Here is a 15081-nt window from a genome sequence, read left to right on the forward strand (position 1 = left end):
CTTTTTAAACTGCAGTGTTCTCTATAAAAGCTTTAAGCTGGGTGTTACACCTGGCTAATTTAGGTGAGCACCCGGCTCTTCTGGCTATGGCCTGTGCCGTGTTTGCGCTGACAGCAACAATCTGCAGCCAGCTACACAGCTTAATGCTGCCTGCAGGTCACCCTAGGCCCTGCCCCTATCTTCTGTATCACGCAGCAATTTTCACTTGTTTTATCTGTACCTACATTTTACTTATGTCATACATTTATCAGGCAGATTTGATACAGGATTTATTAGTAATGGAATTAAATAATTTGCATTGTTACTGAATTTGTATTTTTCTGGTTGTTTGTTGTGACAGGCTTGCCAATGGGCACCCCAGAAGTATGCAGCCAAGCTTCCTCCTCTCAGCAGCCCACTAGAAGCATCATGCCTTGCACTGCACAGCAACAACATCCACATCCTCACCAGGCACTTCCACCCACTCCCCAGCAACAATCCTTGAGTAACCACTTAATGTCACAGGTGAGTCACCAGTGTCTGTCCAGTCCAGCTAATACATAATGTCACTGTGCATAGCATCTACTTCTCCACTGAGGATTTTTAATCCTTTTATATAATCCTGCCATTGTTGTTTTACAGCTTCATCGTATCCTGGTACCGTGTGAACTGCATTTCAGTTTAACATTTTTGTTTTTATTTTTTTATTCATTTTCTTTATTTATTTTTTTCCTCCACTCAGAATGCTTCTGTTGTTGTATGCTCATTTTCTTTCTGTATAAATCCTCCTTCCACCTGAGTTATATAAGGAGTCTGTTCCACTGAATCAATGTACAGAAATGCATCATTGCAATTCTAGAATCTGTCCATCACTGGCTTATAGACTTGGGGCTCTTTCACACAGCAGGCAGAACTACAGTGGGTTGCAAAAGTATTCGGCCCCCTTGAAGTTTTCCACATTTTGTCACATTACTGCCACAAACATGCATCAATTTTATTGGAATTCCACGTGAAAGACCAATACAAAGTGGTGTACATGTGAGAAGTGGATCGAAAATCATACATCATTCCAAACATTTTTTACAAATCAATAACTGCAAAGTGGGGTGTGCGTAATTATTCAGCCCCCTGAGTCAATACTTTGTAGAACCACCTTTTGCTGCAATAACAGCTGCCAGTCTTTTAAGGTATGTCTCTACCAGCTTTGCACATCTAGAGACTGAAATCCTTGCCCATTCTTTGCAAAACAGCTCCCGCTCAGTCAGATTAGATGGACAGCGTATGTGAACAGCAGTTTTCAGATCTTGCCACAGATTCTCGATTGGATTTAGATCTGGACTTTGACTGGGCCATTCTAACACAAAGATATGTTTTGTTTTAAACCATTCCATTGTTGCCCTGGCTTTATGTTTAGGGTCATTGTCCTGCTGGAAGGTGAACCTCCGCCCCAGTCTCAAGTCTTTTGCAGTCTCCAAGAGGTTTTCTTTCACGTTTGCCCTGTATTTGGATCCATCCTTCTTCCCATCAACTCTGACCAGCTTCCCTGTCCCTGCTGAAGAGATGCCCCCACCGAGCATGATGCTGCCACCACCATATTTGACAGTGGGGATGATGTGTTCAGAGTGATGTGCAGTGTTAGTTTTCCGCCACACATAGAGTTTTGTATTTTGGCCAAAAAGTTCAATTTTGGTTTCATCTGACCAGAGCACCTTCTTCCACATGGTTGCTGTGTCCCCCTCATGGCTTGTGGCAAACTGCAAACGGGACTTCTTATGCTTTCTGTTAACAATGCCTTTCTTCTTGCCACTCTTCTATAAAGGCCAACTTTGTACAGTGCATGACTAATAGTTGTCCTATGTACAGAGTCTCCCACCTGAGCTGTAGATCTCTGCAGCTCGTCCAGAGTCACCATGGGCCTCTTGACTGCATTTCTGATCAGCGCTCTCCTTGTTTGGCCTGTGAGTTTAGATAACTTGATCCCTGACCTGTCTTGTGTGTTCCTTGGACTTCACGGTGTTGTTGCTCCCAATATTCTCTTAGACAACCTCTGAGGCCCTCACAGAGCAGCTGTATTTGTACTGACATTAGATTACACACAGGTGAACTCTATTTAGTCATTAGCACTCATCAGGCAATGTCTATAGGCAACTGACTGCACGCAGATCAAAGGGGGCAAATAATTATGCACACACCACTTTGCAGTTATTTATTTGTAAAAAATGTTTGGAATTATGTATGATTTTCGTTCCACTTCTCATGTGTACACCACTTTGTGTTGGTCTTTCATGTGGAATTCCAATAAAATTGATTCATGTTTGTGGCAGTAATATGACAAAATATGGAAAACTACAAGGGGGCCGAATACTTTTGCAACCCACTGTATGTGCTTGGCTACCTAGTGCCTTCTGACTGCAAATTAATGCAGCCATATGGCAGTGTGTCCAACCCCACACGTCGCCGTTTGGCACACTGCATTTTTTCCAGCTCTAAGTAACTGCTTAACTGCATATCTGAGTGTGTGTGCAGTTTTTCTTGGAAGCGTTATTATAATGGCCATTTGTGAACAGGCCCTATGATCATGGCCCCTATGACCCAGTGCTCAGTGTATGCTATACTTTACCTGTCTGCGGCCACATGGTTGCTTAGTAACCTGTGTGCGTGTGATGTCTGTGTATAGCTTGCACTGGGCCCCAGAGGGGACATTAAGGCGCTCTGTTACGGCATCACAAGACTGATTCCTGATCAGTTTCAGCATGAAATTGATCGGGAATTGGCCTGCGGTGTATGGACAGCCGGCAGATCATCCTCTAATCAGATTCGATTAGAGAGAGATTTGTCTCTTGGTTGAATCTGCCCATCATCGCTAGAAGTATGGCTGCCTTTAGTCTGCCTGCTATTTTTTTTTAAAAGCTGAATGCCAGTGCCAGCTATGTTTGAATTGTGTTTATCAAATATCTTGCCCACAAGTACCAAAGTCCACATTAGACTGTAGGAATTGTCATTGAGATGCAAATACACTTGTGATGATTAAGATTGATGCTAATTATTATGGAAATCTAAAATTTAAAAGGACGAATTGAATATTGCAGTGGAAGCATTTGATTTGTCAATTTTCAAGCTGCATAGATTTGCAGTAACATTTGCCTAATTCTGCATCATTCTTGCATAATTCTTGCATGTATCAAGCCGTGTAGAAAGTTGTCACTGAGCAAAAACTTTGCACTAAAAGCGTTGAGACATCTGAGGCACAGGAATATTGGGAAACAAAAACTCCTACAGGTGTCCGTGGTAGGAGGAAGTAGTTGTAGCTGTTCTGAATCTATCCATTTGACCCTGCCATGTACTAAAATATCAAGTACAATAAAGTCCTGGTTATCCTGCACAGGTGATTTTTCTGAAACTGGATACGTGTATTTCTGGTTGCTTGAGAGTCCATGTAGCGTGAGCACACACCTCTTTCCTAAGCAGAGCAGACATACCTTGGCTCCAGGAGCAGCTGTAAGGAGAGGAAAGGATGGTGCCCAAAGCTGTGGTATATCCTTTCCACTGCATGCTGCTCTGCATAGATGGGATATAGAACGAGAGGCACTCCCCTATGGCCTCTGAGTAATCACTGGTTGCTTGAGTTCTGGATATCTAGGACTTTACTGTATATAGGTTAAAGTGTAACTATCGGCCATAAAATCAAAAATCAATTCTTTATTTTTATCTGGTAAACAAGTAATAAGGATGGTAACCAGGCAAACCAAAAGTTAAAAATCACTCTTACTTTTCTTATCCATAAAACAATATTCCCCAGTTTCCCTGGCTCTTATTTAGTACATCTGCCACACAAAGGAAGTTTCTGGGTTTTCTTTTTTTCTTTACTTTCCTCCTCTTTTCCCCTCAGACATAACTAATGGCAGGTGAAGGTGTAATGGTTAAGGGCTCTGCCTCTGACACAGGAGACCAGGGTTCGAATCTCGGCTCTGCCTGTTCAGTAAGCCAGCACTAATTCAGTAGGAGACCTTTGGCAAGTCTCCCTTACACTGCTACTGCCAATAGAGCGCGCCCTAGTGGCTGCTGCTCTGCTCTGGCGCTTTGAGTCCGCAAGGAGAAAAGCGCAATATAAATGTTGTCTTGTCTAATGCAGCCTGATTGGCTGAAGCCTCTGCTCCTCTCTGATTGGCCAATATTTCTCATGCTGATTACCTGAGTAAAATAAACCAGGGCATGCTCGGTTGTCTTTTTTTTGCTTCTTTACTTTCCTCTCAGACTTAACTAATGCAGCCTCATTGGCTGAAGCCTCTTCCCCCCGTTTTCCCCTGCCACACCTCTGTTTCTCTCTGATTGACCAATATTTCTCATGCTGAGACAATGCACTTTCTACTGTAGAGCTGGGTAGGAGTGTCTGAAGACTGGGAGGAGGGTGGGCAATGCATACACATCAGGATTGGCTTCAAGATAGACACAGTTAAGATGGAAAATCCTAAAAAGGATTTTCTCTTTTTTTTACTATAGGAAAATCACTAAAATCAAAAAGTGGACAGTGCAATACATATGGAAGTAGAGCAAATATTTATCTACTTATATATGTGGTTTGTTTTTCTAAGATAGTATGGCTGACAATTTTTTTTTATAAAAAAAATTTCCTTTTCAGGCCAAAAAATTGGTGCCATTGTGTCAGTTCAATTTCCATGTTTTTTGGTTTCTGTAATCAAATCGAAAAAGAGCAGTTTATTTGCCCACCATCCTCAAGTGTCCCGATTGGTCTGGCATATCAGAGTCTGCATACTTGACATTTTTGTTCTGTCAGGAGATTTCTTATCCTTTGTGTTGCCTACCTTATCAAATACAGTGATGGGACTGTTCTTTTTGGGATCCCACACCCCAGTCTTTCTACTAACAAGGCAGTGGGGGTGGCACTTATTTATTGTTGATATTTAATTTCTGGGAATTTGGTTTTGTGGCATTCCATAGATACCATTTCAGAGTAACTTATTAAATTGTGCTTTTGGGGATCTGTGTCATTTATATAACAGTATACTTGAAGCTAACACACTTGACTCTTGTATGGGATTTTTTTTTTTTTTAGTAAATCTTTTACAGTAAACTGTAAGTGTAGATTGCAAGAAATTGTAATGTAAATTCTATTAAAAAAATTGTCCCACTTTATAAATAGTAGCTTTAATATAGTAACCCCTGGCATATATCACCATAAAGTTTCCTGACAAGTGGCAAATGTATTGCCTGTTCTAATTATATGTACATATTTTCTAAGTAATTTGTTCATAAATCTATAAAACACTTGGGCATATCCGTCTTTTATTTGAATTGTTATGCGCTGGAACTCTGTAATGTTAGGACAGATTTACTTCAACAAGCAGAAGTACCCCATGGACCTGTCAGACATTTATCCCATGAGGTGCTTTTTCCATGGGCTGAGAACATGTACCTCATTAAACAAACATGTTAATAGCTGTAGTTGCTATAGTAATAACTAAAGCACTGTTAAGAGTCAACGGGCCAGACTTATCAAAGCATTACCAACAGTTTTTTCTTCTTAAACTGTTCTAACCAGCAGGGGGACTGTTCCGCATGATAAACTTCTTAACCTCCTTGCCGGTGATCCCGAGCTCAGGTCGGGGTAGGCATTGCAGAGCTGTACCTGCAGTTGTGGAGTCCCGCGCGCGATCTCGCTGCGCAGCGGGACTCCAGCCTCTCTCCCCGGCAGTGTGGGGTCTTTCCCTGGCCGCCGGAATCCCCCATGTCCCCGCTATTCTTCCGGGGACCCGGCAGCCAGTTGGAGCAGCGCAGCCGTGGTGGTGGCAGCAGAGCGGTGGTGGCAGCGTGACGTCATCGGGGGCGGGGCTAACATTGAAAACGAACTTCTCTATATTAGAGAAATATAGAGAAGTTCGTTTATATGTATATTAGCGCCATCTTGTGGGCAAAGAGAAAACTGGAGCCCAGGAAGGTATTTTTTTTTTTTAAATTTTGCTGCAGATCTCCCTGCCAGAATGATTTTTTTCAGGTTTTAGGGTCTGAAAGAGTGAAAAAAAATTGCACCGCTTTTAGACCCTAAAATCTGGAAAGAATCAGACCGCCAAGGAGGTTAAGTCCTACGTAATAGCGGCAGTTTCGTGGGAATTTTTAGAGCTGCACTACAGTTATGAAAAGTGTACATCTATCCCTTAGTCTGATGCAGATTAAGAAGTGTTCCACAGGTAGTGCAGCAGCGCAGGCTAGACATGATTTGCGAAGGGCTCCTCCCCTGCTGAATTCCTCAGAGCATGCCAGTATCAATACAGCAGATGTACTGGTTACCTCGGCAACAGCGATTCCCCTTACACACTGCACTGAGACCTTCCTAAGAGACCTTCCTAATGCCTCCTATTTTATAACAGTTTTAGAAGGAAACTGCACTGGATTTCTAAAAACCTACCAATATTTTGTTTGACACTCTAGATAAATTCATTACTGGCATAATACTCATGTGGCTGTTCTGTCACATGACCATTGTGCTGTGGTGATGAGCAAGTAGGTAATAGGCTTAAACTAAGCAATGGTGTCCAATACATGAAGAGAAAATGCAGATATGAAGCAGGTAACTATAACCAATGTGCTCCTGCCAGTCTCTGCAAGGAGCTGCGGGTGCATATTCACACATTGTACACTAGAGTCACAAGTGCTATAATTAAAGAGACTCTGAAGTCTCCCAAAAATGAGGTTTTTACTTTAAAAACCCTGATTAACATTATTGCCCCTCTTAAAGAAAACCCGAAGCGGGGTTCTAACAATGCAATCCACAAACAGAGGCTGGGTCTGCCTATACAGCCCAGCCTCTGTTGCTATTTCAATCCCCCCTAACTTCCCCCTGCAGTCTGTAATCGGTCATAAATAACAGCCGCGCTGCTGACACACAGCCGGTCAGAGCGGGCTGTGTTTACATCTCTCCTGTCAGTCTGCCGCTCCCCCAGCCTTCTGCATAGCTCTGGTACTCGCCCGTGTCCCTTCCCTCGCCGCTGATTGGAGGGAAGGGACGTGGGCAGGGACCGGAGCTCTGCAGGAGGCGGGGGGAGCGGCAGACTGACAGGACAGATGTAAACACAGCCCGCACAGCGCGGCTGTGATTTATGGCTGATTGCAGAGTGCAGAGAGAAGTTAGGGGGGATTGAAATGGCAACAGAGGCTGGGCTGTATAGGGAGACCCAGGCTCTGTATGTGGATTGCATTGTTAGAACCACGCCTCGGGTTCTCTTTAAAACGCAGCAGATCCACGGCTGAAAACACCCTCAATCACCCCAAACACTCGGGGGTACATCGCAAGCTCCTTCCACATAGAGGCAGAGCAGCTCTGCCTCTATGCACGTCGATCAGTGCGGATTGCCGCCTCTCCCCTGCCCCTCTGTCTTCCTTCACTGAGAGGGGTGGGGAGAGGCGAAGATGCGCACTGAATGACGCACAGCAAAATCCACTACCAAGAAAATCGTGGATTTTGCCGGCCGAGTAAGGGGTGAGTTAGGGGTGACAGGGTGTTTTCAGCTGCGGTTCTGCAGCGTTTTAAGAGGGGCAATGATGTTAATGAGGTTTTTAAAGTAAAAGCCTCATTTTTGGGAGACTTAAGAGTCTCTTTAAGGGGTACGAAAACAGGCAGCCTTAGAATGAGGGGCTGGAAGGTGGGCAGTATAAGTCATACTATAAATAGGGGCACAAGGTAATAGCCAGTTTTAAGGACACTATAATGGTGGTAGTATATTAAGAATCACTAAAGACATACTGAGAATCACTGATGCCACTATAAAATACAAAACAATAGGACATAACATGGGGGCATTGTAAAACATGGAATGAGGGCTAAACAAGGAGTCTGTCACAAATCTTAAACATTCTAGACCAGTGATCTGCAAACTTGGCTCTCCAGCTGGTAAGGAACTACAAGTCTCACAATGCATTTGCCTTTATGAATCATGACTGTGGCTGTCAGACTCCCGCAATGCATTGTGGGACTTGTAGTTCCTTAACAGCTGGAGAGCCAAGTGTGCAGATTACTGTTCTAGACCAAAGCTCCTGCAAAATAATTCCCTTCTCTTCACGCAAATTTATAAGTTTTATTCAGGGAATACCAAAAATCCTAAAGTTATTTGGAGGGGTTCTCCAGGTTGGTACAGTTGCTGCTGTAACCACAAATATAGCAGCAACACCTCATGCATGATCACCAGGGCGTTCCTACATAATACAGGAGAGGTCACAATGGGTAAATAACATACTCTGATGTTCTGGGACTCGTGGGGAAACGTTTACGTGTGTTTTTGTTTGAATATTAAAGTGTTGTTATGATTGAAGAAATAAAAGCATTCCAGTCAGAGTATTCTAGCAGGGTTTCCTGCTGTTTCTTTCAGCATTTGATGGGAATGTATTTTTGAAATGTTTACCAAGTTTTATTGCTTAGCAGTTGCTGTGACTCATTTGAAGCTTATATTGGTGTGTGCTTCCAAAACTGGAGACCAAAACTAATAAAAACTGAAGTACTTTGCTGTAAATGTCTCTCTAAATATACAACTTTAGGTGAATGATACTGCAGAACTAACTTCATTTTCCTTTTTTTTCCCCTCCTTCCTTCTTGTTTAACCCTTTCCTCACATCCATCCACTACTATGCACCTTCTTTCACACAACATTATCCCTCATTCTTTCTGTGCCATTCTCTGCATGCTGCTGTTCTGGTGCCAAGACCCTCCAGCCCTCTCCACAACCGGTCCAGTACTCCGCCAGCTCCTGCCCCCAAGTCCTTCTGCCAGTTTCACCTCCCCAGCAGTACAATCTGGTATACACTTAATTGTTCCCTCCTCCTATCTCTTTGGATCACTGCTTGTTTGATAGACTGGTAAACAATTAGTAATCCTTCCAAAAGGAAAAATGCAGATAGAGAAGTCATTGGTCTTGCAAATCACAGTAATTACAATTTGCCAACAAAGTTAAAGGGATTTATTAACGTATACTTCTTTCTAGGGCTGCAACCTGATTTTGCCATTCTATACTCAGGCAAAATTAGTGTTGATATTCCAGATATTGGATAGCGACCAATGGGAAGCAAACTTCTGATGTTTAGGGACAGAAAAAAGTAGATACTGACCTTAGGAGTATGTTTCTGGATCCATCAGAGGCTTCCCCCCCCTCCTCCACCAAGCTATTCACATCACGGACCCCCGAACACAGACCCGCTATGGTAGCAGAAATGGGCAAGCCTGATTGGGGCCGTGCTACTGCGCAGGGACAGATGGCTCACACATGCGCAGTAGCACTTGACACTATTGGGCTCTGCTTTTTCTGCAGAATCCCAAGCTGATCCATGCTGCATCTTGAGCTTTGTTGACTTTTTTTTGGGGGGGGGGGGGGGGGGGGGAGAGAAATGCTAAAATGGCCTGGGGGAGAAAGTCAGGGAAAGCCTCTGGAGGATCCTAGGGTGAGTACCCATTTGGGGCACTTTTTTCCCCCTACATGTACACTTTAAAATCTATTATTGTATATTCTTTAATTTTGTAATCCGAGGATCTGGAATTTGACCCTTTTTGTGAGAAACCGGGCTACATGTAATCAAATGAGCAGAGACAGGAGTGTGAGGGAATCTGTTTCAAAATATGCTGCTTGGATTACATCATTTGAATGTTTGGAGTTGAAGGGTGGAGGCACAGACTGAAGCTCAGAGAAGATTGCGGTTTACAGCGATGTAAAGTATTGGGAGGCTTGTGCAAGGTCTGCATTGTAGCAGTTGTAATAGCAGGCAAAATTATACATCACCAAGGAATTCATGGCCTCTTGTAGTGATGTGTATTAACAACGTTAATAACGGGGGATATTGGTCAAACATACAGAATAAGTATTTACTCTTGGGGCCTATTTCACGTGGGTTATACAATTGTGACTGTCATTAGCAAGGGAACACTTGTGAAGTACCCTTTGAGACCCAAAGTAGTTGATAGATGTTGCTGAAATTCTTTGTTGTTCCATTCCTGCAGATTGATTGTTAGTAGCATTTTGGTTAATGACTAAAGAAAATACTGCTCATGAAACTTTTTACTTTTGTCAGATCTGCACCAGGTGACTCCACCTAAGCAGTTCTTCATTACTATATTTACTGTGTCCCATATCAAGCAGGCCTTTATACTGAAAACTGCTGCTGCAAAGTATTCTGCTGAAAGACACATATTGGTAGCTTTCTGGGAAAATATAAACAAGCAGTGTCCAATTATTAGTGTTTGTCATGTGTATCTGGTTGTCACCCCATGAATAACTGTTCATTAATTGCTCAATCACTTAATCCTTTCTAGTTTTAACTAAACATGCTTTTTGTGCCATGTAAGAATGCGGTTTGGTCACCATTCATGATGTATTGCCAGACGCATTACTTCTACAGATTCACCATGTGTGCAGAATCTAATGTGGTTTTTTTTCCTACTTTCTACTTTTGTGACAGGCTGAGGAATTAAATAGTCACTTTGGTCAGATGACTCTTAGCCGGCAGGGTTCATCTGAGGCTCCTGATCCTTCGGCTGCCATCTACCAGCCACCTCTTATGTCCCAGCATCCACAGCAGACCAGCTTCATTATGACTTCTGGGGGGCAAGCCATGCCTCCAACCGGCTACCCTTCCTCAGGGCACCCTTCCCCTACTCAGCAAGTCATGCCGCCACAGGGATTCATGCAGCCTCCCCCACAGCAAGTATGTAATAAGAGCTGTACATGCGTGTTTCCTTGCTTCTTATCCTCATACCAAGATATTGTAATTCTCCTGCAGCTTTGTTTGATTATTAACTTCGCTTTAAGACATTATTATTTACGCACTTGAGGACTGTGATCACTATTGTGTGCATGTTCTTACTTATCTGACCTTCCCCATATGTAGGAGGTGCTTTTGTGGGAATAAACTTGTGTGACAAATTTCCCCAGTTTTGGGGCCGATTTAATGTACGTGTTTTAAGTCCACTTCTCTTTTAAGCATTGATAACTCCTGTCTAGTATTGTAGTGCATCTACTTGATACCTGTGACTAGGCCTTACTTTGATTCAAGAGTGCCTTCATTCCTGAAGAGCATTAACAACTCATGGAGTGCAGGCATTGCCTGTCAATTGTTTTCTGTTCATCTAAATTCATTATTACCGTATATTCCGGCGTATAAGACTGGGCATATAAGACGACCCCCAACTTTTCCAGTTAAAATATAGAGTTTGGGATATACTCGCAGTATAAGACTACCCCTCTTCCAAAGCACACCAAATTAAAATAAAAATAAAAAAAATCATGTACTGGTGCTGTGTATGAACAAATACTGTTGCTGTACTGTATGTGTTACCCAGTATATAACAGTATTTAGGCGATTGACTTGTTGCATTGGTTAACTCTCCTTAAATAGACTGGTCAGCTCTCCTTGTCTACCTGTTTATCAGAGCGGTATGGAAGAATAGATTGCGCTCCCTCAGCAGCGAGATCTGAGAGGCGGTAACAGGATAGGGCGTATCACCCGGCATCAATGACACCCGGCGTATAAGACGACCCCCAACTTTTCAGAAGATTTTCAAGGGTTAAAAAGTAGTCTTATACGCAGGAATATACAGTAAACCTTTTTTTTTTTTTTTTTCTGTTTCAGATTCAGGTCTCTTATTATCCCACGGGGCAGTATCCAAACACTACCCAGCAATACCGACCTCTCTCACACCCAGCGGCCTACAATTCACAGCGCAATCAGCAGGTCACCCAGCCGCCTCAGCAACCTGGTAAGATGCACGTTTTGTCCATCAGACAGCAGAACTTGAGTAAATGTTGTAATGCTTTTTTTAAAGATCTACAACTGCACTTTATGGGACGTGTTCCACTATTACCACTTTCAGTTAAAGCGGAATATAACCCTGCATTTCAACTTTGCTCTAAAACATTATTTACAGCATATTATATGCAACCAGCATTTTTTTTTTTTACTAGACCAGCATTGGATGGGTTAAACACACAGCTTTAAAGTTCCTGCAGAGAACTCCTGCCGCATCAGAGGCTTACATAGATACATTTCAGCAAAACAAAATGTAACAACACTCACTCTCTCTGACTGTGCAGGAGCTGGAGGACAGCCAAAGAGTGTGTAACATTCACCACTTGCTACATTTTGTTTACTGAAATGTATCGATTTAAACTTCGGCTGGCAGGAGCAGCTCTCTCCACAGAACTTTAAAACTGTGTGTAACCCTTCCAATGCCGGTCTAGTAAAAAAAAAAAAATGCTGGTTGCATATAATATGCTGTAAATAGGGGGGGGGGGGGGGGGGGAGGCGGGGTAGTGGCGATGAATGACAGGCTGAGTTAAATAGCAGGCTAGTGATAATCTGCTTAACGCTAGCCTGGGACTTTTTTTTAAGGCGGGACAGCAGAGCCGGGGAGGGGGGGGGGGGGTGGATGGAGGCACAATGGGGAGGACACAGAGGCAGGTCATTGTACACAGAACATGCCTCTGTGTCCAAGTATGATTTTACAAACACGCCTCGGGTTCTCTTTAAACCTTTGGAGTGAACATGTACAGGAACGTGGCAGTATAGGTATAACTTAGTTATTGAATCCTATTCTAGGGGTACCAGAGTGTCCTTGGTCTTTCCCAGCTTGTTCCTGCAGGTCTCGGAGGGGATTATGGCATTGATAGGTTACACGATTTTTGCCCAGCTCCTTCCTATAGATTTCTGACCTAGTATATAGTACAGGGCCGGTTCTAGACAGGCACATATGAGGGGGCAGACAGAAATGTGCAGGGGGCATACAAAAACCCAGCGCCGCGCATAGCGCGGCGCGCCAAAAAATGGGCGTGGTCATGCAGCAGACTGTGGGCGTGGTCATGGGTGGGGCCAAATAAACATGTCATGACCTTACAGTGGTGTTAAAGGACTTCCGAGGCCAAAAACAAGAAAATGACACTATACCTTTTTAATATCTGAATCCACGGAGGACGTCCAGCGCGTCCTCCGCACCGTTCCGCCGTCATTGCAGCCCTTTTCGGTGCGGAGGACGTGCTGGACGTCCTCCATGGATTCTGATAATAAAAAGGTATAGTGTCATTTTCTTCTTTTTGGCCTCGGAAGTCCTTTAAAGGTCTGCCAGGGAAGTTTGAGCTCTGCTCTTTTTAGCACAAATACAGCTCTGCGCACTGCAGATTATCGAAAAAAATGTTCTCAGGTGTAACACAGAAATATTTTTCGTCAAATGCTAATATGCTGATATTGCGTGTTTTTTTCTACCACAAATACAGTTCTGCGCACTGCAGATTATCAAAAAAATGTTCTCAGGTGTAACACAGAAATAATTTTCTTCAAATGCTAACAAATTAATCACGAATAACCACGGTGGATACTCGTGATTCAAGTTAGCTCTAATTGCCACAGCTGAGCGGCTAGATGCAGTGGGGTTAATTACCCAGAACGCCGCTCTCCGCCCAGCATTTCAACGAGGTGCAAGTGTCCGAATGGACGCGTTGCAAGCCTCGATATCGAGCACTTCCTCCTTCAAGCCGGAAGGAGGAAGTGCTCCATCATTTTTTTAGAACCTCCCAGTTTTATTTTCTGTTTAAAAAAGCTAAAAAAGTAGGTTTAATGCTATTGTCTCATATGGTAATGATTCAGCTTTTCCCATAGTCTCGCAGTTAGCAATCATGTGACCCCCAACAAGACAAATTCAGCAATCATGAGGCCCCCAACAAACCATGAGGCCCCCAACAAGACAAATTCAGCAATCATGAGGCCCCCAACAAGACAAATTCAGCAATCATGAGGCCCCCAACAAGACAAATTCAGCAATCATGAGGCCCCCAACAAACCATGAGGCCTCCAACAAATCATGAGGCCCCCAACAAGACAAATTCAGCAGTCATGAGGCACATAAATAGACAGCATTTCACATAAATAGGCAGAATGACCCCTTATTATGGTAGACACCTCTCACCTGGATTCTGACAGGGACCCCCAGGTTAGGTAGTGAGTGACATGGAGCCCTTTTAGGTAGTGAGTGAGTGACAGGGAGCCCCTTTAGGTAGTGAGTGAGTGACAGGGAGTCCCTTTAGGGAGTGAGTGAGTGACAGGGAGCCCCTTTAGGGAGTGAGTGAGTGACAGGGAGCCCCTTTAGGGAGTGAGTGAGTGACAGGGAGCCCCTTTAGGGAGTGAGTGAGTGACAGGGAGCCCCTTTAGCTAGTGAGTGACAGGGAGGCCCTTTAGCTAGTGAGTGACAGGGAGGCCCTTTAGCTAGTGAGTGACAGGGAGGCCCTTTAGGGAGTGAGTGAGTGACAGGGAGCCCCTTTAGCTAGTGAGTGAGTGACAGGGAGCCCCTATAGCTAGTGAGTGAGTGACAGGGAGCCCCTTTAGCTAGTGAGTGACAGGGAGCCCCTTTAGCTAGTGAGTGAGTGACAGGGAGCCCCTTTAGCTAGTGAGTGAGTGACAGGGAGCCCCTTTAGCTAGTGAGTGAGTGACAGGGAGGCCCTTTAGGGAGTGAGTGAGTGACAGGGAGCCCCTTTAGCTAGTGAGTGAGTGACAGGGAGGCCCTTTAGGGAGTGAGTGAGTGACAGGGAGGCCCTTTAGGGAGTGAGTGAGTGACAGGGAGCCCCTTTAGCTAGTGAGTGAGTGATAGGGAGCCCCTATAGCTAGTGAGTGAGTGACAGGGAGCCCCTTTAGCTAGTGAGTGACAGGGAGCCCCTTTAGCTAGTGAGTGAGTGACAGGGAGCCCCTTTAGCTAGTGAGTGAGTGACAGGGAGCCCCTTTAGCTAGTGAGTGAGTGACAGGGAGCCCCTTTAGCTAGTGAGTGAGTGACAGGGAGGCCCTTTAGCTAGTGAGTGAGTGACAGGGAGGCCCTTTAGCTAGTGAGTGACAGGGAGCCCCTTTAGCTAGTGAGTGAGTGACAGGGAGCCCCTTTAGCTAGTGAGTGAGTGACAGGGAGCCCCTTTAGCTAGTGAGTGAGTGACAGGGAGGCCCTTTAGCTAGTGAGTGAGTGACAGGGAGGCCCTTTAGGGAGTGAGTGAGTGACAGGGAGCCCCTTTAGCTAGTGAGTGAGTGACAGGGAGCCCCTATAGCTAGTGAGTGAGTGACAGGGAGCCCCTTTAGCTA

At 44.3% G+C, this 15081-nt stretch overlaps 1 protein-coding gene across 5 annotated transcripts in view; it reads left to right on the forward strand.

Annotated features, from left to right (window-relative positions):
* Positions 1-15081, forward strand: part of R3HDM2 (R3H domain containing 2) — a 217332-nt gene that overhangs the window by 169060 nt on the left and 33191 nt on the right. For 3 of the 5 annotated variants that reach the window (XM_068267466.1, XM_068267467.1, XM_068267470.1), the window contains 4 exons: positions 341-504; positions 8692-8784; positions 10435-10680; positions 11605-11731. In XM_068267466.1, coding sequence (XP_068123567.1) covers positions 341-504; positions 8692-8784; positions 10435-10680; positions 11605-11731 — 630 coding nt within the window. The remainder of the gene's footprint in view (positions 1-340; positions 505-8691; positions 8785-10434; positions 10681-11604; positions 11732-15081) is intronic. The other 2 variants (XM_068267468.1, XM_068267469.1) reach the window with 2 other exon arrangements.

Source organism: Hyperolius riggenbachi, chromosome 2 (assembly GCF_040937935.1).
Source record: "Hyperolius riggenbachi isolate aHypRig1 chromosome 2, aHypRig1.pri, whole genome shotgun sequence".
NCBI lineage: Eukaryota > Metazoa > Chordata > Amphibia > Anura > Hyperoliidae > Hyperolius > Hyperolius riggenbachi.